The 24,930-nt window shown below is 38.9% G+C and overlaps 1 protein-coding gene across 5 annotated transcripts in view; it reads left to right on the top strand.

The window, feature by feature from the left end:
- Nucleotides 1–23,512, top strand: part of cacnb1 (calcium channel, voltage-dependent, beta 1 subunit) — a 46,509-nt gene extending 22,997 nt beyond the window's left edge. For 2 of the 5 annotated variants that reach the window (XM_015374836.1, XM_015374840.1), the window contains 13 exons: nt 4,831–4,950; nt 5,066–5,188; nt 8,288–8,424; nt 8,693–8,760; nt 10,618–10,778; nt 14,473–14,553; nt 14,633–14,691; nt 14,789–14,898; nt 16,820–16,828; nt 18,016–18,167; nt 19,593–19,688; nt 19,833–20,018; nt 21,506–23,512. In XM_015374836.1, coding sequence (XP_015230322.1) covers nt 4,831–4,950; nt 5,066–5,188; nt 8,288–8,424; nt 8,693–8,760; nt 10,618–10,778; nt 14,473–14,553; nt 14,633–14,691; nt 14,789–14,898; nt 16,820–16,828; nt 18,016–18,167; nt 19,593–19,688; nt 19,833–20,018; nt 21,506–22,048 — 1,845 coding nt within the window. In that variant the 3' untranslated portion in view covers nt 22,049–23,512. Of the gene's footprint in view, nt 1–4,830; nt 4,951–5,065; nt 5,189–8,287; nt 8,425–8,692; nt 8,761–10,617; nt 10,779–11,147; nt 11,177–14,472; nt 14,554–14,632; nt 14,692–14,788; nt 14,899–16,819; nt 16,829–18,015; nt 18,168–19,592; nt 19,689–19,832; nt 20,019–21,505 lie in introns of all 5 variants that reach the window. The other 3 variants (XM_015374838.1, XM_015374839.1, XM_015374837.1) reach the window with 3 other exon arrangements.
- The last annotated feature ends 1,418 nt before the right edge of the window (nt 23,513–24,930 follow it).

Raw genomic sequence — 24,930 nt, 5'->3', positions numbered from 1 at the left:
GGGTAAATACACTTAATTTAAGAAATGTCAACTTATTTGTAGATGTTTTTTGCAGTGTGCTCTCCAGCCCAGAATTGTGGCTCCCAGTAGCTCTCTAAAGGCTCATAATATAAAAACTAAAAATTTGTCCCTTGCCAAAGAGCAGGTTAAAGAACTGAGGACACAATGATCTTTGTATACAGAAGGTCAGCACATTTAAAGGGACATTCTGACTATTAACAAAAAGCCATTCACCGATGGCATTAAACAGGCTATGAGCGCTGCAGTGAACTCGCTTGTCTAGGATCTTTATGCTAAAACAGAGATTCTGTCTCCAATTGGTGATATCTAACTAGGCCTAAACACTGTGGCTCAGACGTTGTGGGAATTATCAGAAGACAGGTGGTCCTTTCAGGGGAATGACTCTGTGGATTACAGTACAGCTGGCTCCTTTTGTGTCAATAGACTTTAATGACTTTTCCAAAAAAAGTTGAGTTTTTCACTCTACTTCCACTGAGAACAAACACTAAAGCTCCTTTTGGGCGGGATAAGCATTACCTTGGGACCACACAAGTAATAAATAACTTCAACTTCTTTTTATGTGTCAGAGCAGCAGTTGTTCCTTAAGAGCCGCTCTGACTGTCAATCAAAATTCCAAGTGCATTCTGTGTCATGAATCAATCACATGATGCTTTTGAACTAAAACAGAACAGGTAATAAATTTTAATGAAGATAAACGAATAAAATATAACGGAACTCATTTAATTATAGAAAATGTTAGCCACGACAATGAAGATAAAATACACCCTATAGCAGCATGAAGGCAGTAAGATGTCATAGTCAAAAAGCTTTTTGTAAAGTTTACCAAAGTTATTTTTCAATTTCTTACGAATGTTTAGTACAATGTAAAGCAGCCATACAAGAAACACACACCTAGAAAAGCTGCAACCTCAAACTGTCCCTCAAAACCACCCCTGTTTTTTTTTTTTTTTTTTTTTTTTTTTTTTTTTTTTTTTTTTTTTTATCTACTCACCCTATATCCCCTATGTATCTGAGCTATATTTCGCCATATCCTCAGCCTTTTTATTTTAATGCTGTATGTAATGGGCCGATAGAGCTTTGCTGACCTGGGACCCGAAAGATTTCGTAAACCCTCCAATCCAGCCTTCATTTGGGGATTTGGTGTTTACAGTGCTGCAAAGGGGTATTTTGTAGAAAAGAAGTTTTTCTTTGAAAACCTTGTTTCAAACTATGACAGGATGTCACTCAGGATTTAGTTCTCATTGCAAAATGGTTTCAGGCTATACTTAATTTCTAAAATATCATTGCATCATTCACCATATGGTATATCATACTAGCTACCAGGAGAAGAAGGAAGTAGAGCAGGCAGAGAGTTGTTGATAGTACAGAAGCAAATAATCCAGAAACAACAGGCAAAGAACCAAGGAATCAAAAACGAGGAGACGCTCAGGGATACTAACTTATGGAGTAAAGTAATGAAGAGGATCCAGCAATGAGTAACTGCCCAGGAGGCGTAATAGAGGAGACAGAACAAAGGATGGGCTAATCAGCTGATAGGGAGCAGGTGTGGATAGAAGTAACTAGAAGGGAGCTAGGGGAAAGGAGACTGGCACAAGGAAGCAACAGAGAATAACTCAAAAAATACAACACTGGTTGAAAAATAACACAAAATAGATAAGAAACCAATGACCGAGAAAACACAGAATGACATTAATCAAAGTGTAAGTTAAACTTAGACATAACTTTAAATAGAAGTCCAGAAAAGACGGAATCGTTACACCAGCTTTATTTATGGAGAACTTTAAAAATCCACCTGTTGAAAGTTCTGAACATAATTAGGCAGTACAAATTTAAAAATAGTGAAATCATTCTTAAAGTTTGTATACAGTGTATAGATAAATACAAATCTTTGTTTTATCTTCTCCTTTGCGTAGAGATAATGAATTGTTGCCTTTTTTCTACAGCATTATCCTGCCAACACTGTGCTTCATGATTGGGATGCTATTAGCCAGTATAGCTACTGAGGCCTACGAAATTTTAAAATTGACTCATATTAACAATAAGTCCTTTTCACAATTCAGAACTATGTGTGTCAGACAAAAAAAAAATAGATTGGATTTGTTTTAAAACAAACTTCAGAAGAATATCTGGTGGCAGACGTTTGAGAGAAATGTGTGACGAGGAATTTTCTTAATAAGCATCGCATATGGCTTATGTCATCTTTGTTAGAACTATTTTAAAAAGCCTACACCTAGTGAGTCACTTCTTCTGCCTGGCACATTCAGCTGTCCCGCATTCTTGTCACTACCTCCTACAAAGCGGCAGCAGCAGCCTGTCAGCTAAAAAACACACAACAAAAAAACTAGAGCACAAGTGGGACGGTTACATAAATTGAACACTTAAACTCTTCATATTCGAAGAGTGTATTGGGACCAGGCTCACAGGACGTGCAGCTTTTTATCCCGGCATACTTTTCTGTATCAGGGTCAGCAGGAGAGGGTCAAGTTACCGTACCTGAGTGGTGAATGTGCTGGAAACTTTAGCCACTTCATGAGAATTTTATATCCTAGCTGATATTATAAAGAGTTCCCGCTCCGTGGTATTGTTTCTACTTCAGGCACCCACACACTGAATCTTTGGTGCATTCGGATGGTTTCAGACCTTGGATACACTGCAAGGCAATTGTTATGCATCACTGTCAGTGCAGAATATTTAGAGTCACCTTACAAGCAATATGGGGGGCCTTTTGTGTTTCTTTATGTTCACCTGAGCCAGCCTTTAAAACTCAGATGGTTTGCTGTGCTGGCTCCTGGTATAGACATGTTAAAAGGCCTGAATTGAGTATATGTCTTTTAAATGCAGGATAATCTGAAATTAAACCAGTTAAAAAAGGTTATTTATTCATTGGAGGAAAAAAGGATTATAAGAAGCTTGAAAAAATACTTTTTCAATAAATCAACTGTTTTCAAATTAGTAGTACCTAAAATAATCAAAATAAAAAATAATGAAATAATTTTTTTTACTACACCTGTGAAATTTAAACACAGGTTCTAGACTATTCTGTCTTAACCTGAATACATTCAATTGTAGCTCCAACTCCTTCCTCTTTACCTTTCATAGGGTCAATAGTAATACTGGACTGCTCTGCTGAATATGGGCAGACTTCAGCCTTCCTGACGTGACGTCATTACAGGAAGGAAATGCACGACTGACATTTGTCAAATCCTGAACTATAGACTTCTGAAAAAACTACAAAAAAATTTATTACAAAAATGTATTGAATGGTTCAAGCTCTCAATTATAAAACCTAAAACATTTGAATGTGTGTCCAGTTTGTATTTCTCCCACATGGTTTACATTTGTTCACTGCTGTACTGTAAGAAATGGAAACTGTCATGAGAGCTGTGCAAAATGAAATTTTGTTTTGTATACACTCTGTGTATACAACATGACAATAAAAGTTGTCTAAGTCTAAGTCATAGTGCACATGAAAAAATAGTGTTTTTTTTTTTTTTATTAGTAAAGTTTTCTGTCCCTACAAAGGCACATAGGAAGCATCCGGTAGAAAGCCTCCTGCTTCCTCTTTCTATCTCCTTCCTTACTGCCAGCACTATTTGGAAAGCACTAATCACCTTACTGATTCGCTGCATTCAGATGGATTCAATTACTTTTTATTCCCTAGAGCGTAAACATAATGTGTTTTTGCAACATGGAACCAGGTCTGGAGAGCAACACTGGATGAGAACATTAGTTCCGACTGCAAAAAATATTTTTTTACGATAAAATAAATAAATATCAGGCAATTAGTCGCATCATCATTTCTCTTAATTTTTCCTAGAGGGAACTATGTGTGACACAAACGATGTAATGGAAATGCAAATTAAAAAAATATAAAACCCTGCAGCATAACATGAAGATAGGGTGGCATAAAGAAGAAGGCAATAAGGATTATTTAAGATTGAAAAATGGTTAAAGGTGTATCTGTCCATAGAGAAGCAGGAGGAGCCTGATTTCAAATGCAGGACCAGGGCAGAACTAACAAAGTTAGAACCAGTCAGATCAGAACTCTGGATGTGACCCATAATGTATTTTTCAAATGAACGGTAGTTTTAAGTTTTAAAGATGTATCTAACTCATTTGACATCAATAAAAATCGCTCCACTGCAGTTGCACTCTTGATATAAAGCCTAGTTGCATTATGGGTAATTCAAAGGCAAGCCTTTACTCCTACCTCCCGTGCTGGAATCGGTCCAGTCTGTTATAGACCAGAGAGTCTGAGCCATACCAGACTGATTTATGTGCTGTGGAAGTCTGTGAAGCCGGCCAGGCTACAAAAAAATCCCTCTCTCTGTATTCTTTAAGCGTGAAATATTCAGTGGTGGGTAGAGTATCTAAAAATTGTCTTCAAGTTATACCAGTGCTGCTTCATCATATTTACTTATTCAAGTAAAAGTAAAAAGTAGCCTTCCAAGACATGACTCGGGTAAGAGTGAATAGGTCATTGGTGAAAAAGTACCTAGTAACTGATCTAGTTGCTCAACATCATAAGAAAAGGAAAAAAAGATGCAGTAATATGTAACTTCTGACATTTGTTTAAAGAATAAAATAAAACACAAACACATAAAAACCGGTAATCACTAAGTAACAATTTCATGTGAAAGAAACTTCTAAAAATATATATTATTAAAACACTTAAAGTATGGTATGAGTGAAGAACCATAAACCTAGTAGATGAAATACATGTTTGTTATGGTAGCAAGGTGTGATTTACAGACAGTTACTCCCACTTGCTAAAAGTTTCACTTTTATAAGGTATGCTGTGAATTTCAGGGCTCTGCAGACTCCTACACCAGCCGGCCGTCGGACTCTGACGTGTCCCTGGAGGAGGACCCCGAGGCTCTGAGGAAGGAGGCCGACAGACAGGCTCTTGCCACACTAGAGAAAGCAAAGGTCAGTTATCAGTAGGATAATGTTATGGCCCTTGTTGACCTGTGTGCCTTGAAATCTGTATGCAGTTAAGCCGCTCCCAGCATATTTATATCTGCTCCTGGTGATGTGATTCCAGACCAAACCAGTGGCGTTTGCTGTGCGCACCAATGTCGGTTATAACCCAGGTCCCAATGATGATGTTCCTGTGCAGGGCATGGCCATTTCCTTCGAAGCCAAAGACTTCTTGCACATCAAAGAGGTTTGAACATGACTTTCAATACAGTCTTTTAAAATTCTGTCAATTCTTTAGAGAACATAACGTTGTAACTTTTTTCCAAAATGTCATCAGGCTGTGATCTCTGCAGCTGAGTCCACAAATGTAATGTTAGTGTGGAGTCAGAGCAGCCTGGATGATGCAGTGAAAAGGATGTCAGGATCAGGGCTTTGGGCTTCTGTGCCATAAAACAACTTGTAGTGATAGTGGGTGGAAAGCCAATGAGTTTTTTTTTTGCATTGCAGTATCATGCTGCACTGCCACGCTCCATCAAAACCATGGAAGGCCACGAGTGGGTGTTGGTAGCAACAGAAGCTGCAGTGCAGTAAGGAATAGCTGCTCCAGTTTACAGAAGAAAGAAAAAAATGGAAAGAATTACACAAAAGGCTCAAGTTTCATGTTTATATGTTGTATAAGTCTCAAATTACCAATGAATCATTGTGTCTTTGTATTTTCCTCTCAAGGTGCCAAACGTTCATCCAAAGTGGTCCTATAGAATAGCTCTCAGCGCTTCCTGAAGCCTTTTAAGTTTGTTTGTTTTTGCACAGGTTACTTTTTCACTAATTTCCACTTGTTATGGCACCTAAAAATAATGCATCATTAGAAAAACAAAATGTCTTTACATTTATTAAATTAAATCTAGAAATAACACAATGTTACAAACATAAAGTCTTTAAGCACCAACAGTTTAATTCCAAACCAGGCTATAATTGGTTATATCAGGTGTTAGCCGGATTTTATTCCTTATCATTTATTTTGAATCACATGCTGCCCAAACTGCTTTACAAACAAAGAGTGGCCTTAAGAGGCTAAAAGGGAAAATAAAGCCTAGATAACAACTTTGAAACACAGTTAGAAACACTGAAGGCTTTTTTAAAAGAAGAAAATTTGATCCTGCAGAATGAAACAGTAAAGAAATATTAAAGCTTTGCATATTTTTGATCATGAAAGGAGGGAGGACAATAAGGTATCCTGTTAAGATGCAATGAGTAAAAGTAATCTTTAATCAGTTACAAATTATAATTTGGAGGTCGTAGTTTTTGTTTTGTTCTCTTTTTGACAATCTGGACATTTTGGAGTGCATTTTATTTGCCCCATTTAAACCCTTCCATTAGATCTGGATGTGATTTCCTAGTCTAGTCCAGTGTTCATCTTTAATATTAGATGTTCTTAAAAGGAATCAAAGGTTTGCTTACAGAGCACTGGGGAACAAACAGCCCCATCACAGTAAGGGAACAGACCAGAGTCTGTAGGGATGAAGCTGTGAAGAATGGATGAAGGTTAGGATATAAAATAGTTTCCTAATCTACTTAAAATGGCACATTGAAAAAGGAGAGCATAATAAAAGATAAAACCAAGAGACTCATGGTAGCTCTAAAGTAAGAGTCAAGCTGAAGCTGAGAATTATTTTGACCCAAACCTGGTCTTTATGGATCATGGGAAAGATTCATTAATCGTTAAATATGGATGCTGCAGTTTGTCTCTAGCCAGGCAGCAGACATGATTCAGGTCAGATGGGACTATATTTGAACATTGAAGGTACTGTGACCACTGGTGGCAGGATCATGCTGTGGGATGCTTTTGCTCTGCAGGAGAAAAGCTTTGCAAAGATGAACGCACCTAAATATATCTCCAGTCCTTTCAGTTAGACTGACTTCCACCAATTCATTGCAGTGTTAGGCATTGCAGCTGGGCAGTCTAGGCCTGCCTAGGCCTGTCCAGCAGCAGAGCTTTTATGTAACCATAACATTCAAGATGGAAGCTGCAATTGAGCAATGTTTGAATGATTTATTTAGTTATGTTCTGAATGAGCTGAATGGATCTCTAATTAGCTGATCCAAGACTTTTTCTTTTTAGAAAAGACATCCAGGAGTTATCTGATTGGTTCTAACCTGTTTATTCAGTGTGTGAGTGTGTGCGTGAATGGGTGAATGAATGTAGTGTAAAGCGCTTTGGTCAAGTCTCCTAACTTGAATAAAGGCGCTATTTTAGTACATGCCATTTACCATTTACCATTTACTGATGGTGTTAGTCTCACCCTGGTCCCACCTTTGAACTCAGACTTTGTCTGCAGCTTTCTGGACTAATATTCCGTGTTTACGACAAAGGTTAGTCTGGCTATGTGGGCTAATTAGGATGACCCTGTCAAAGTTATCATTCAATTGAATCAATTAATTATGACAGTTCTTAGAAACTTAAGTTCACAGACTTTCTGCTTGTATTCCAAACTTAGCTTAAAGGAATAGTACACCCAAAACATGATTAGCCTTCATTTTCTACTCACCCCCATGCTGAACAACACTCTGGAGTACTTTTTTGATATCTCAAATGCATCTGGAGATCTGGGAGGCTTCTTGCTGTCTGCTGACATTCAAATAATGGAGGTCTATGGTGACCGAGACAGAAAGGTCCATAAAAGTCCACAAAAAACGTGTCAATATTCCTCCATACTGCTCGTCCAATGTATTTCAAGTGTCCTGAGTGGGTAGCATCCAGAATTTACTCGAAACGAAGTCATTTAGAATGTTTTTAGAGCATAAACAGTAGTGTATAGGATTTCCTGAAAGCGCGCACATGTGCGCTCACGACGCTACGGAAGCCGGCAGACCAAACCAGCGCATTCAGCTCGGCAAAGAACTCATGCTCTTCCAAAACACTGAAGTCCTCAGACATTTTTCTTTCGTTGTTTCTTTCTTTGCACAGGTAAATAGCACATTTCTTCTTCTACGCTTGCATTATTGGCAGAGCAGACGCTGAATGCGCACTTTCATCTGGTTTGGTCTGCCGGCTTCCGTAGCGTCGTGAGCGCGAATGTCAACAAAGTCAGAATCCATATTCTCATGTCTTGTTTTTTTTTTTTTTACATTTTTGTCAGATTTGGAAAATAAATCTGTGCATTTCACATTTATCCACTCCATTGGTTTGATTTGTCTCAGGAAATAAAAGTTTTAAAGGTTTTTGGTTCTTGTTTTACAAAATCTAATGAAAATGAATTAAAACCTTTGTTACTTCAATTGTACCTCTGCTCCATCACGTTTTATCTGTTGCTGCCTACTGATGTCCGGTTGTTTTAAATTTGTGCAGAAGTATAACAACGACTGGTGGATCGGACGCCTGGTAAAGGAGGGCTGTGAGGTGGGTTTCATTCCCAGCCCGGTCAAACTGGAGAACACCCGCCTGCTGCAGGAGCAGCGAATGAGACAAAATCGGCTCAGCTCCAGGTAACCATGAAAGGTCCTTTGTGTCTACACAACCAGCAGCGCAAATAGCAGCCCCGCTTTTCAAAAAGGGGTCAAACATGAATCACTCCTGATCCACCAGGTTCTGTAAAACATACTAAAATAGACAGAAGCACAGCTGTGAGTCACTTTATTTCTCTGTGCTTCTTCAGTGCATACTCACTGGCCTTTATCAGACATTTACTCTGAGTAACCGTGGTTATTTAGAATATGAATTAAAAACATGGATTTTAACCTTTTACGTTTACAGTAAATCTGGAGGAAGTTCGAGTCTGGATGTCGCCGCAGGAACTCGCAGGCCCACCCCGCCAGGAACAGGTAAGGTCAAAAAACATCCTGCTTTGTTTGCTAAGAAATGAGACGGTCGCTTGATTACTTAAATGAAGATGTTAATAAGTCGGTAGTTATCCAAGCATGATGATGAATCACGGCACGTCTCAGTGGGTTCCTGTGAGAAGTGAAAGAGGTCTTCAGAGGTCTGTCATTAGCACTCAGTGCGCGACTGAAATAGATATGAGAGCAGGCAATGCTCATTAGAGTTGTTAAGTATGTCTGGCTTGTGTGAGTCTGCATCGCTGTGTCTCTGCAGAGCTGCTAAAACAAAAATAAATCAAAACATAAAAAAAGTATTGTGGATTTTTTACAGTTTTTTTTTAACAGATGGAGCCTCGAAGATTGTGTTCAGACATCTAAAACTAAAGTTTTGAGTGGAAATTTGGATTTACTGACATAGTCAGGAGTTCTCAACCCTTTAAAGCCTGATTGTCACAAAATTAGATTTTTTATTTGAACTTTCTGTCGAATAAATAGATATACATTTTCTATAATTATTTGCATCATTTGTGATACATTAGGCATTTCTGTATAATCTATAATAGATTTTCTATTCACTACATGTGTCAGATTCTTAGGGTTAGGGCTTTCAAGAACATAAACATCACACTGCTGATGTAGAGGTCTCAAAAACACATATTCACATTTGAATGATCCCACAACGAACAAATGCATGCAATATTGATATATTATTTGCACTGTTACAAATATTTAGATAGAATCCCTTTACAGAGCTATTAAAGTTGATTTAGACTGACAGGGTTCCAGATTGGACCCATGTTAGATTTTCTATATGTCTTATTTCAGGGCTTCATATAAAGACCATTTTAGAAATCCTAACAATCCTCCAACTTCCTCGTTTTGCTGTTGTAAAAGTGTGTCAGCCCCACAGCTGCCACTACCAAGCTTTACCATTATCACCTTCCCTCCTCCAAATGGATTTATTACCCTGTTTTTGGTGACTGTAAAATATTTCTTTATAAGGCATTTCTCTGCTCCATGTGGGCAGCTGCAATTTTCAGTCTAGATCGCAGGTGTTCATAGATCTTCACTGAAGTCTTTGGACCTTCTCATACCTCTTAATGTTTGTAAGTTCTGTCAAACAAACCATTTGGTGCAGTTCTCAGTTCTAAAGATCATGTAGTTATATGTTGATCAGTAATTGTAACAAAAAAAAAAATTACTCTCATGAATCAGTAAAAGCTCAGAGTGGAAGATTGTAGACAAAACACCGAAATCCTCTTGAAATTAGGAATGAAGTTTGTATTTTTGAGAAGTTATTTATCCGAATCCTTAGCAGAGAGTTGTTCCTTCCAAAATCAGGTGGATTATTGCATGTTTTTGGTTCCTGCAGCTGTCAGCAGTTTCCTTTGTTTCCAGTTTGTTATATAAATATTCTTTAACAATCATCTGAAGTCCTTTTCCTCCCAGAATCTAGAGTGGACCCTTTAAAACTAGACCCCCACCCCTCTCACGCCGCCACTTAGCTTGATTTCTTCTCTCCTGCCGTATGCTTTTTCTCGCAGCCTCTCCTGTTTCCCACTTCCTGCACATTGACACTTCAAGTTTAGCTGTGTTCACACTGAATTCACCTCGGTTCTTCTCGCTGTAACACCTGACATCTGCACCGCGCCTCATGATGTTCTGTTGTGTTCTTTTTTTTTTTTTTATAACTTTTCCATTACAGTTTATGCCATCTTTTGCTTCCCTCTGGGGGCCTCTCACATGCCTTTTCCTCCTTTCAGTGTCCCTTTGTTATGTTTTCTTTTTTCTTTCACATTTTTTCATCCTGCTTTCTCTTCCTTCCCCTCTTTCTGTCGGAACGGTCCGCCCCACCATTAGCTCCCGTGGACACGTCAATGGCAGCCTTTGACATTGACCCTCTCGACCTGGATGCCGAGGAGCCCCCTGAGTCCCAGGGTGACCCTCGCTCCCCCAAGGGCGTGTCAGGCAGCGTAACTTCCCCCCAGGCAAACGCCCACCGTCTGCCCTTCTTTAAGAAGGTAACATTAAGCAAGACTCCCTGGAACATCTTGCTGTGGCCTCCATCCTCCAACCTTCCTAAACTTGACCTTTAAAAGGCGGGTTAGGGGTTACCTCTCTGCCTCTCCTCCCCGTTTTTCACTAATTGCTCGCATTTTAACCCTCCCAGCTGCTCTGCCTTCCAAATCTAACCCTGTTTGGCCCTGGGAGACTCCTTCTCAATTATTCTGCTGAGATAAGTTTGAATGTGTGTTTCTGTGCTAGAAATGCTACCCCTAATAATAACATCCCCTCTCCTGTATATTCCTCTGATCTAACCTGTCAATAACTAAACAAGCTGTATTTTTTGTGCTTTGTTTTTGTCTCTTTTTGCTTGAATGATGCCATAGGTGGCCCAGCTAAACAGAAACAGAAGTCGGTGAGTCTCTGTTCTCAACACTAACCTCTAACATTTAATCATGTCCTACTTTATTGTCTCTTGATGTCCTGCTTGCAGAAGCTTTTAGCGATTGTTCGACTGCTGACGCTTCCAAATAATCATTGTTGCAAAAAAAGGTCAATAGAATGGCTTTTAAATCCTGTTGACGGCTCTGTCATTTCCCCTGAGCCCGTTTCACATTATCAGTGTGCAGATGCAGGTGCAGGGCTGGTTAGTCAGAGTGTGGCTGTAATGCATCCTGACGGGCTTTCATTCCCATTTATAATACCTGATATGAGTGATAGAAGAACACTGTCAGTCAGTGTGTCATGGTTCTCTGTGTTTTTAATGCTCGTCACAAGCTTTTATAAGGTTATTTAGGCAGCGAGACTAATAGGCATCATTCATGTTTACTGTGGTATTGACAGCATCAATTCTCCCACCACGGCACTAGTAAACATGAAGGAAGGGTCAAAATCTCACACTGAAAAATCCACGCAAATCCAACTTTGAGAAGGAACAGTTTGCACATTAAGAAAGATTTTATTTTTTACATTTTCTAGCCTGATATAACAAGTAGAAGCCCTGATTAGTCTTTTCTTTCACAAAATAAAATACATCTGTGTGAAGATCCATTTGAGTTCACTAAAAAGCCCACAGAATGACAGATCCTCCACTATACTAAACAGCAGTTATGTGTTGATTATACTCTTTGTTTTTACCCCCTACCCTACTGGAGTGTTTGCTAAAAAGAAACAAAAATATTTGTTTCATCTCACTAGAGCACTTTGGTCCTGTTAAAATCTACATGACAATGTCTGCAGGCTTAATAATATGTTAGAAGTAGTGTGAGTTTAAAATGCATCCTGCAGAAGGAGACTGAAGCAGGAGATTTATTCCACCTTGTCATCTTAAGCATCGTCTTCCGCTAATCCGAGATCGGAGCTCAATCGGGGCGTCCCAGAATTCTGACTGCCCTGACACTTCCCTCGTGTCCTCTGCGGGGAAGCCAGTGGTGTTCCTTTTCCAGCAGAGAGACATGGTCCCTCAGCCACCTCAACTGACTCCCCTCGATGTGCAGAAGCAGCAGCTCTACTCTGAGTCTCTCTCCTCACTCTGCAGAGGGAGCTCACTTATGTATCACCTTTTCGGTCATGACCCAGATTTCATGACCACAGGTGAGTGTAGGAACGTATGCCGACAGATAAATACAGAGCTTTGCCTTACAGCTCAGCTCTCTCTTCACCATGATAAACAAGTGCAGCTGCAGGTGCACATCTGTCGGTTAAGATTAGAATTGTTTTGGTTAAGAAATTATTCAAAATTTAATAATTTTATAATTCTATTAGTATTAATATTTTCTATATATCCTGGAAATTTTCTGTTTTTCTATTTAACATATCTTGGTCAGTATGCTGTATACTATCAGTCAAGTTGCTCAGAGCTCTAAATTGTGCTCTATTCCTGCTTTAGTCGTACTGAAGCAGTAGAGCTGATGTTTTCAGCTCAACAGCTTTGCCCCCTTTATTGACACAACCATTTGGACATTTTTACACAGCGTATTTTTGGCTCTGGTAAATAGAAATGAGGTGAACCGAGCTTCCGTTGTTCAGCTTTATGTAATGTAATGTTTGAACAGGTCGCTCCATTGCTTTCTGATGCCTGAAGTGTTATACCAGCACACACAGAGAAGTGGGCACACCAGGAATACAAATCCAAAAAGAGAATCGTTTCCAGTTTCATCATTCTCAAAGAATAAAAGGCAGCTCAATGTTTTTACAGAAATTAAATTGTCTTCTGTAGAGAAGTGATGATTGCATTTATATATACTATTAATACAAGCTCTTAACTGATGACTGTTTATAAAAACCTTAAGCAGAAGCTGATTCAAGACAAGTAAAAACCTAAAACTAGGTACTGAAGAAAAGGAGATGGATTTAAACAACAAAAAATATATTAATTTCAAAATAACTCTAGATTAGAAGAGAAATTGTAAAAAAAAAAAAAAAACAACAACAAAAAAAACAATCATCCAATTGAAAATCATCATTAAGAAATATGGATAGATTCCCTACTTGGAATGTGGATTTTCTGTGTGCGATCATACATGTTTGTCTTTCAGTTTTATTCCTAAAAGAAGTTTTAAGAATTTTCCTTTATTTTAGCTTTTAGTTTATTTCAGTTGCTTGAACTATATTGCTATGTTTTGCGCTCACTATTTTAGGCATAAGTGGTTGATTCTATCCGCGGTGTTAAATATTAGCACAGTGAATGGTTGCTTGTAATTAAAAGCATTTAGAGAGCAGTACAAAGTTCTCCAGTTGTTTGATAAAACGTTAATGGCATTAGCCTGGCCATAAGCAAATAAGCTTCCTAAACTCTTTTAGTGTTTCTTCTTATGAGCTGAGTCCATCTAATCATGGATTGTGGATTTTTAGATCACATTTGGGCAAATTAATATAATGCTCTCCATTAAGGTCTAGGCAGCATAAAAGGATTAGGAGACCTTAACTTAGTTATGAAACATTTAGGCATTAAAAGCTCCCTAGACTACAGGGTTTACTGCAAGTTGTATCTACATGTGGGATTTTATATTTTAGCACCAATAAGATGATCACTTGCAAAAACTGAAACAAATTAGACTGCATTTTATATTTCCTTAATGAGGTTATTTCAGCTAAAAAAATCAAACCCTTGTTTTTTTTTAGATAAAGAACAACTGTGACCATTTTATCAGCTAGAAAAACACACGTTTAGTGATATATCCTGATCAATGAGAACAGCAAAGCTTATTTCTGTTTTTTTTTTCATAGATAAATAAAACATAAGATTACACATCCACATGTGTGCATTTGTTAATTGAGAAATGAATACTTAACAGGATGTCCCCATATATGTATTTTTACATGACCGTAGTAGCAATTAGTAATGTAATATGTCTGCAGCAACTGTTCCCATCTATAACAGAAAGAGGGAAGTGTGAAGCAGCTCTCAGACGGCTGTTTGAAGCTGCGGCGCGGTCACCAGGGCTCTCCTGACACACACGCTGGCGTCTGGTTTAATTATGGACACATTAATTATGGAGCCAGGGAAATAAAGGGCAGCGCTTTGAGTTCAAAAATCAATCCCTCCCTCTGAACACTCAGACAGTTAATAAAACAAATGGACTCCATCGTCTTAGACCAGCCATCCATCACTCTGACCTCTCACATAAGGAGGAGAAGGATTTATGTGTGAGTGTAACGTTGCTTGAGCTTTCATTCTGACCATTTGGATGTTCTCCTTCCTTGGCTCAGATGGAGCATGTTCCTCCCTACGACGTGGTTCCTTCCATGAGGCCCATCATCCTCGTTGGACCCTCACTAAAAGGCTATGAGGTAACGGGGAGAAAAGAAGCACATTTCAGCCTTAATTTAATGTTTTTTTGTAATCGTCATGTCTGATTTTGCTTTCTAGGTCACAGATATGATGCAAAAAGCTCTCTTTGACTTTCTGAAGCACAAGTTTGAGGGCAGGTAGGAGGTGCAAAAATAAATTATGACCTGTAACTCCAAAAAAATCACAATTTCTTTTAAGCTGTGTGTTTTTTTGTTTTGTTTTTTTCATTGTCAGGATATCCATTACACGTGTGACAGCAGACATCTCTCTGGCCAAACGTTCAGTCCTCAATAACCCCAGCAAACACACCATCATTGAGCGCTCGAGTACCCGCTCCAGCCTGGGTGAGACAGCCTGCTCTAAGAGTCAGACACAATCAGACAATATAACAAAAATACAGGGTTTCTCTCTGAAAGTGACATGATGTGGTGTAGAGAATATATCACAACAGAAAAAATATCTATCCATCGCGTTTCATTGCTGAGCATCTTTCATCATCCATGATTCACATCTGGGTTTTTATTTACATAAGAAAAAAGACTCAACTCTAAGGTAGATTGTTTGCTGGTTTAAATATTGTAGGAATAGAGACTGATTTTATACTATTTAACAATAAACAAAACAAACTATTTGCTTTGAAAAGAATTTCTGCTATCTAAGATAAAAAAATAAATACAAATCTCATAATTACACCTTTTCTGAGTTAAGCTCAAGTTCTTTCACTCCTGTTGCAGTTTGATTTAATCTTATTTTGATTCAAGAAAAAAGTAGGCAAAGGTGACCATAAAATGTAAAATGAATAACAATTTTAAATTAAATGAATATTTGTTTGTGTTTTTATTTATTCTTTGTTAAAAGAAATCCTAGCTATAGTAAGTAAAAAATGTTAGCATTGCCGGCTAATGGAAGCACACAGGTCTATTCATCACTACACACTAAAAACAATCGGATACAAAAAAAACAACAAGAATCTACATAAAAAATATAATAAAAATATAGAATAGACTGTGAAAAGAACCTAAAAATGAAAAAGAAATGCACTTACCGAAATTGGCTATGAAAATGTATGTTTCAACACTCTAAAAATGTGCATCTTTTACCGTGCTTGACTTAGAGACTTAGATAAACTTTATTGTTATTTTGTATGCACAGAGTGTATAACATACAAGATGTCGTTACATACAGCTTACAACAGTGTAATGGTATTGCAGTTGGAGAAAGATAATGTTCCGCAGTGATTAGAAGGCTGGTGAAGATGCTCAGACATCCAGGTCATGGTCATTCCACTAAAGAAAAACAAACAACTGGACTTTGTTTTACAAGTCTGAAGACATTCCCATCCAGGAAGCTTTTTCAATACAATATATCTGGATTAACGTTGAGTATCAAGCTTTATAGAGTAGCCCAACAAAGCCTTGTTATGGCTTAGAAAACATGCAAATTGATCCGGGAGAACAGGCCCGCCCCTTATGCCCCTAACGAATCCCCCTTTTCAGACGCATAAACCAGTATCGGGTATTGCAGGCTAACAAAGACCTCAACGACTCCCCGTTACTAAGGGGTGGACCTGTTCTTGTGGTTCAATTTGCATGTTTTCTAAGCCAAGACAAGCCTTGGTTGGGCTACTCTATAAAGCATGGGACTCAACTCTAATTCTGCCATTTTGAAGTGAAAAAGCTTCCTGGGAGGGAAGCGAAACATCTTGAAACATGGAAAGAAAAAAAAAGTCCAGTGGATTGTTTTTTTTTTTGTTTTTTTTTTACTTTTTTGGAACAGTGATCAGCATGTAACAATGTAGGAGAAAAAGAAAACAGTTTGAAGAAAATGGTGCAAAGGGGCATTAATATGAAAAAAGTCAGTGTAGTGCAAAAATAATATGGTGCAAAATGCAATTGAATATATATGTATAGATATATATATATCTATATATATATACAGAGTAGTGGGAAATGGTCTTTGATGCTTCTGTAAAGATGCTCATCAATGTCAACCACTGGTTTTGACTTAAGCATGGTGGGCATAAACATTTTAGGGAATATTTTCTTTCATTTGACACATATCAGGACTTCCTGGCTGCAGATGTAGTTAGACAGTAAAACAGCGGAAACTTTAGACGTCATTGTATTTCATCAATAGACCTACAAGCTTTTATTCCAGCTCTGATCTTGCATCCTCTCTCTTTTCATGCTGTCTTTTCTGCCCTGCGCCCATCCTCCTCTCCCACCACCCATCCTACTCCTCCTCCTCTTCTGTCTTTTGATTCAGACGTACTGGGTACGTATTGCTCCCCTCGCAGCAAAACAATGAAGCCCCTCTCCCCCTAACTTTTTTTTTCTAACTATTTTCATAATATGCTTATTTTCATCTTCGCCTGTCTGCCTGTCTGCTTGCCTGTCAGTTTCTCTGTTCCTCATAATTCTTTGTGACAGCCTGTTGTCAGGAACAAAAAGAACAGAATTATAAAAACCTCAAACAGGAAGTGATCAACTGAGAGACCAAAAAGCTTCCACTGCTTTAGGATGAGGAGAGAGAAGCATTAAAATAATGCAGCTTCTGCCACTATTTAAAAGGCTGCAGTCTTTTATTAGCTCATGGTGAGGGAGTTAGTTAATAAGAAGTATGAAATAACAGTCTTTGCTGAAATTAAGCAAAGCTCTGCCTGCTCTCCATTCATATGACCTAAGGTCCAAACTTCCTATCAGCATGCAGAGACCCCGTCTGGCCTCCAGCTTCAGCCCCGTCGGGAGGGGCTGTAATGTTTGCTCGCAGCATCTCTTAGCCTCTGTTATCTCCCTCTGCCGCTTGAGTTTTGACTATGTAGGCCAAGGGTTAATTCAATTTGTTCTTTTCTTTAATCTTTTTAATTCAAAACTAGAACTCTGGTCGAAAAGTTAAGTTCTGAGTTCTTACTGAGGAACAATGAAAACATAAAACACAAGCCATCCACAGTGTTGAATGATCCAACATAGAATAGCTACCGCCTTGCCTGTACTTTGAAACAAAATCTGACGTTTCATGGTTTTCTTTTTTTTTTTCATGTTTCTGTCTTAGTGAAGTAGTGATAAATATCGCCTTATTGCAAGCTACTCAAAGTACCACAGGCATCTCATTTCTAAGTGCCTCCTTCCATCACAGACCTGAATAGGTAATGAGCCAAAAAAAAGGTATAAAAAGGTCAAATATCTGAAGGGGGCAAATTAATGAGGATGCTGCAGTGCTCCATTTAGCTTAGCATAAATGGAACTGAAACTGTGGTCCAAACTGATTTATGTGGCTGGAATTTTCTTTTATATCCGCAAATAATTCAACATGCATGGTAGCCACTAACATCTTAGTTGTGTAGTTTTGCACAAGTTAGAGAAACGTTGTCTCCTTTAGCCAAGATGCTTGTCTTCAAAGAAAATCAAATATTTATATGTTGTTTTATTTATGTCGTTTTTGTTTCTGCTTCCTGGACTCAGCTGAGGTGCAGAGTGAGATTGAACGTATATTTGAGCTGGCCCGCACCCTCCAGCTTGTTGCTTTGGATGCAGACACCATCAATCATCCCTCTCAGCTGGCCAAGACCTCCCTGGCTCCCATAATTGTTTATATCAAAATAGCCTCACCAAAGGTGAGATTTGCTGTTTTTCTCTACTGTATTTAATGTCAAGCTATTATTTGAGTGACCTCTGTTTATAGTGACTACAGTGTGGCAGGACAGTCTGAAATTTTAAGTGATTCAGGCTTACAGCTGGTCAGAGATGGTTTTAGCTTTAGAGGATAAATTTGTACAGCTGAAAGCAGATATGTACAAATGTAAGAGAGTTTAATTATTCACAATAAAACAAAACCTGCATTGAAAAGTATTAAAAAAGCTCCTTAAGGAGGAAGCATTACTTCAAAAGTAACTTAAAGTCAGATGAGTTTACAAATGTTATCAAGAATAAAGACATGTGCAGGTCTGATTATTCCAAAATTGAAGGGTGTGGCTATAAAAACAATTTTAACTAAGTTAGGGAAAACTTAAATCCTGTTTTATACTCGAGGGGGCATGAGCCAGCAGTGACGAAGTTGCATCATCCATGTGTTCTTCCAGATTTTTGTAACTCACCAATTTTCCCTCTAAGCTGGGCGCATGCACAGTAGTTCACTGCTGGCACATTCTGAGCACATAAGAACACCTATACAGCGCATAAAACATTCAACATAAACTATAAATCAATTAGATCAATACGTTTTTTTCTGTATCATTTTGTATAAGAGCATCATTAGTTTTTCAACCAACGCTGAAAATACGAGAAATACATTTTTCCCACGCATTTTGTTACAAAATATAGAGAAATGGAAAATAGCTATTTTTCATTGCTTTACTAAATTAAATATAAAAACCTAAAAACCAATAACCAATTAATCAACGTATACTAAGTTATCAACCCAGTATCACTATGGGAAACATTGCTCAGTACTAACCACCGTGTACCATAAGAGTTTAGAATAAACTAGATGCAGACTTTTGAATCACAAATAAATCATTATCTAAAAAATTGAAGAAAGAGTGTAAAATAATAGAGACACAATGAACAGAGAAAGGTAAGATAAATATAAATTTGAGGTATAATAAGATTGTGCAAAAAGGGCCTAAGGGGGTCTTTCCTCCTTGTTTTTTTAACTCTGAGTCTAAAACTTTATAAGGAGAAAAACATAATGTGGAAAATACTGAAATAGTATTTTAGTACAGAATGTATGTACATTTCTGCTTTCAGCTAAAAGTGGTCACATTACTGACAGTGTAAACTTTCCCATGTAAAGGGGTATATCTGCTACTTAATAGTATTTGTTAATTTTGATGTTTGCTTGTATTTGTTTAATGTTTTTTTTTTAAGTTTTCCATGCATTTTTAGATGATTCTTGAAATTTACTGTTGAACATCACAGCACTTTCGTTAGCCGATCACCTCCACTTAACTCAGCTCCTTCTTTAGAAATTTTAGGAGTTTGGTTGGGGATTTAATTGGTGTGTTTTTGTTTTTGTTTGATTTTTTACCATATTATTGCAGGTTCTCCAGAGGCTCATTAAATCCAGAGGGAAATCCCAGGCCAAACATCTAAATGTGCAGATGGTTGCAGCTGACAAGCTGGCCCAGTGTCCTCCTGTGAGTTCAGCCTTGATTTCTTTTTTAATCCACACAAAATCCAATTATATCAGGATTCTTAAAGTTTTCGTGTTTGTTCAGGGATCATTGTGCTTAATATTTGTGGCTAAATAGCTCCAATGTTATCCTTCATGACCTGTGCAGGAACTGTTTGACATCATCCTGGATGAGAACCAGTTGGAAGACGCATGTGAACACCTTGCAGACTACCTGGAGGCCTACTGGAAGGCGACACACCCGCCCAGCAGCAACCCTCCAAACCCTCTTCTGAACCGCACCATGGCCACAGCCGCCCTGGCTGCCTCTCCTGAGCCCGTCTCCAACCTGCAGGTACAAGTGCTAACCTCTCTGCGCAGGAATATGGATCTGTGGCCTGACATGGACGGTGCTGTGGCCAGCGAGGGGAAAGAGGAAGAGCATGCTGTCTGAAGTCCAAGAGCAAGAACGTGATTTGGGAGGGGGAGGGGGGGACTAAACCTGAGCTCTGTAAACATGAAGGAGGAGTGCAGAGAAACCCTGTTTATTCTGTATATAAAAACACAGGACAGCTGCGTTATACAAGTGTTGGAGTAAGGAGTGAATTTCTCACATATGAACTGTTAGATTAAACGACGTAGCCTTTAAAACTGTGAAGCTGTCTGGTCCAGGTCCCGCTGCCCTCGATGGCCTTTTCATTAGTAAGATGATATCTGCTGCCCTAACCCCGCCCTCCGTTAGCTCCGTGGCTTCGTTCCTCCAGCTCCTCTTCCTCTCCAAGAGGAGAAACTACTTTGCTGTCCTCCTCCGTGTTGCCATGGTACCGGCCCTGAAAACAGCAAGTCATATCCGCCTCTTCAAAGAGAAAGGGCTCGGTTTGGTGGAGGCCGTCTCTAACACTCTGACCAGTCCTGTAGATCTGTTATTTGGAGTAACAGCAAAGGACTAATCAGTTTTCAATCACTGCTGGCTACTCATTAACTATAATGACCTGTGGCTTGAGAGCTTAGCTACTGCATGGTCATGTAACGCCTCATAAAGGCAATAACATTAACCAAAGACAACAAGACGAAACCTTAATATGGATTTTTTTTTTATTAATCCAATCATATGATTCAAAATAGGCCTTGATCAGAACCAGGAGGTGTCAGTGCTAATGTTGCTATGATATTAATCAGCCAGCAGATAGCAGTGTTGTATTGGTAAATATTCTGATCTACTTGTTGAATAGGGTAAGTAACCAGCAAACTTAATCTATGCAACTAATTGTATGTGTTAAAAATATTAGTGCATGTACATAAGTACTACAAACTGACAGTACCTTGCGAAATTATTTACACACAAAAGTCAATGTTTTTCATTTGGATAGTATGTGATAATAAGTTATAAATAATACAGGATTTTAGATTTCTGTTGCAAAGTGTGGGTGTGTATTCCTCAGCCCTATGTCACTAATCTAGCAAAATAACTTCTTGCTGTAGTTTCAGCTTCTAGTTTTTTTCAGGTTCTAGATTGAACAGATTTATCATTTTTAATCGGAACTGGAAATCATGTCATGTTTTCTTTACTTTGCAATGATGAGCTCCTTTGTGTTGCTTTGTCACATTAAATCCAAATGGAATAAATTGAATTTTGTTGTTGCAATCTGATCAAATAAGAAAAAATCAATATGAAATACTTTTGCAAGGCTTTGAAAATGTGTGAGAGTAGGAAACTAATGTTTTAATGTCACAGGTGATGCTTATGTTGCTAACCCTGCTGGCCCATGACTCACAGTTTGGTTTGCTGTCTGTGCCTCTGCATGTCTTTTTTTTGTGTGGCATGGGTGTGACTGACTGCAGAGTCCATACCTGGTTCACGGTGAGCAGAAGCGTGAGGGGGGTCTGACAGAATGCGGTGGAAGCAGCACTCTTCACGATTATGAGACCGACCTGGGTGGAAAGCCTCAGCAGCAGCAGCACCAGCAGCAGGCTTACCTGCGCTCGTCTCGTAGCCAGCTACGAGCGGGTAGCGGGAGAGCCCTGTCCCGGCAAGACACCTTCGACTCTGAGACCCAGGGCAGCCGAGACTCGGCCTACACCGAGGCCGGGGACTCCTGCATGGACATTGAGACTGACCCTTATGAGGAACCCGACCCGTACCGAGGTAGTGGAGGCAGCCGTCTCCACCTGGCGCAGCATCACGGCCGACAGGCCTCTTGGGAAGATGAAGGTGCTGAACCAGACCAGGAAAACCTCAACCACCCTTCGATGCCGAGACATTCGCAGCCGCACGGAAGGGCCAAGCTGAGGGAGCGCTACTGCCAGGACCCTGTGGAGACAGGGTCCAACATGAGCCGTAACAAGAACCAGGAGGACTGGGGGAAGGATGTTTACATCCGCTGAATGCTCACCACAGAGACTAGGAGGATGCAGACTGAGGACAGCAGGAGGGGAAGGATTCTGCTTGTAAAGGAGCTGAAGTGTGGGTTTGGGGCCACACCTGTCAGACTTACAAAAATGTGTTTACATCCCAGTAAAATGTAAAGATATACGTCAACTGCCAGATACCACTCTCATCAAGTTCTTGCAGATCCAATGATTTATGTTTAGAAAAAAAATATAGATCTGTTTTTTTTTTTCTTTTTGTCAATGATGCATGAATATCATGAGTTTCTATATTGACAGCTAAAAAAGGTCTGTCTGACCCGATCTCTCCTTCAGTAGTAGAGTGTGAAGGCTGGTAGGGCTGTGGTCTGTCATGTCTGTCCTCTGCAGTCTTAAACAGGGTCTAATGTCACTTTTCCCACATATGTATATTGTCGGGGGTTTCTCTTTACATTTTTCTCACTCACAGCTTTTCACTTCCAGGATTCCCTCCTATACTGGGATCCAGAAGTTGTGAGTCGCTCACCGCCTCTCTCTTATCACCCAGACCTTAAAAAGCTGGTAGAGGAGTCAAAGTCAAAGATACATTTTTTTTAATCAAAAAAAATATATCTTTTGTCAATACAATCATGACAGCTAGATCACAACAAAGATGTTTACTTCTTCCCTGAGCTGGTTCAGCTTTCAGTATTCACACTGCGGTGCAGCTTCACAGCAGCACTCAGAGCTACAACAACTACAGTCGTGAGAATGAGACGTCCTGCCTTAGTCGATCTCACCCCAAAACACCTTTATTTCAAGAAACCTACAATCACAAGTGCCGGAATGTCTTGCCAAGCCATGTCCACCAGCGGGTGGGATGTCTTAACTCTTGTTCCACTTGTTTTCATACCTTGTCCTTGTCTCTGTGTGTGTCTCTCCTGGCTGCTCTGCAGCACGTCTCTCATTTTGTTTAGTTTGCACCATCTTACCAGACTGCATTCAGGGCTAAAGCTCATATAAAAAGTGTTTTTTTTGTTTTTTGTTTTGTTTTTTGTGAAGTTAACCTCTCTCAGCTTCCACTTGAATTGCAAGCTTTTCTGACATTAAAAACAACTCTCTTCTTTCTTCCTGATTTCTGTCTGATATGGGGTTCTTTTGTTTTTATTTTTCCTGTGAACATTTGCAATTTTTTTTTCCAGTTTCTGTGAGGTAATAGGAGGAGTATCGTATGGGGAGGTTGGGGTAGGATCACCTTTGGTCTTTATTAAGTTATCTATAATGGAGAATCCATGAATGTCTTCAGCGGGCTGCTTTAGCCCGCCTCTGTCTTCGGTTAAATAAATAAATATTAATGATCAGTAAATAATGTTATTGTTGCATTATCGCAATTGTTAAAATGATAAGAAAACATGTATCATTGGTGCCTGATTGTAGCTACATTTTGCTTTTTCTGCCTTTCATTTTTAATCTGTGGATAAACTCGTATTTTAATTAAAAATTTCATTTAAAAATGTCACATTGTCTCTTTCTTATTATGAAATGTAACTGTGGAGTTGTCCTTAAAATATTTAAGCATAATACTGGTGGTGTATCTCACACTTGTAGAGGACTTTTGCTGGATACAGACATACAAAACAAAGTTCAGACTGCCTGAAGAGAAATGTGCGTGACATTTTTGCTCACAAAAGGTATTCACCCAAGAAAATAAAGTTTCCCCTGGTTCACCATTACGCAAGGCGATACTTTCAAGCAGATAAGAACATTCTATATGCAGGATGTGGTTTTTGCTTCTTTGCATTGCCTTTTTCAATTTGAATAACATTGCAGAGCTGAATAACGCAATATTGTGGTTTAAGAGTGAAACGTGAGCCTCACATAATTGAGTCAAAGGAGCCAAACAGCAGATACCCAAAAGGGAAACAGAATATTTCTTGTTTGTTTCTGAACAAGTCCTACCATCTAACTATATTTTATAAATCTATATTAAAAAAAAAAAAAATTATATATTCCTGCCTCTTGAATTCGGGGGATTCCTTTTTTAAATCACATTAGAACAACAAACTATATATTTTATTTGGTTATTAGGTGATAGACCAACACAAATTCAATTCAGTTTATTTATATAGCGCCAATTTACAACACATCTCATCTCAAGGCACTTTACAGTGCACAGTTCATAAAGTCAAATTGATTCAAAGTTTTCTATCTAAGGAAAACCAGTTGATTGCATCAACTCATTGACTCAAAGGCAATCCCTCACACTAAACATGCTTGTAGCGACAGTGGAGAGGAAAAACTCCCTTTTAACAGGAAGAAACCTCCAACAGAACAAGGCTCAGTGTGAGCTGCCATCTGCCGAGGCCGACTGGGGTTCAAGGAGACAGAAGCAGAGAAACTGGCATGTAAATCTAAACGATTCTGTTGAAAATAACCTGGGTGAACAAATAATGTCAAGGGCAACAAAACACAGCAGAAACATCAGTGATGAAGTCATAATATGGTGTGTGAAGCTTTGAAGATCTCAAATCTTTGATCCCCACAGCCTCCACTCTGGGTCCCTGAGCAAGACCCTTAACCCCACACTGCTCTCCTGGCTCTGCACAGTGGCAGCCCACTGCTCTCAAAGGGGGTGGGTTAAATGCAGAGGTAAATATTTCCAGTGTGAGATCAATAAAGTTCAATTATTATTAGAACGGCTGAATCAAATATAAACCTGCCATGAAATGACTGTCCATCTAAACAGAGAAGCAGGCTAAGAAGCCCATTGTTACTCTGGAGGAGCTGCAAAGATCACCAGCTCAGGTGGGAGAACCTCTCAAGACTATATATACATATATATATATATATATATATATATATATAAATATATATAGGTGTTGAATTGGTGGAGGGAAAAAACATTAGAAAGTTCTGGGTGA

Source organism: Cyprinodon variegatus, unplaced genomic scaffold (assembly GCF_000732505.1).
Source record: "Cyprinodon variegatus isolate N-32 unplaced genomic scaffold, C_variegatus-1.0 Scaffold109, whole genome shotgun sequence".
NCBI lineage: Eukaryota > Metazoa > Chordata > Actinopteri > Cyprinodontiformes > Cyprinodontidae > Cyprinodon > Cyprinodon variegatus.
The sequence above is the reverse complement of the archived record's forward strand: the minus strand, read 5'-3'. Positions and strand labels throughout refer to the sequence as shown.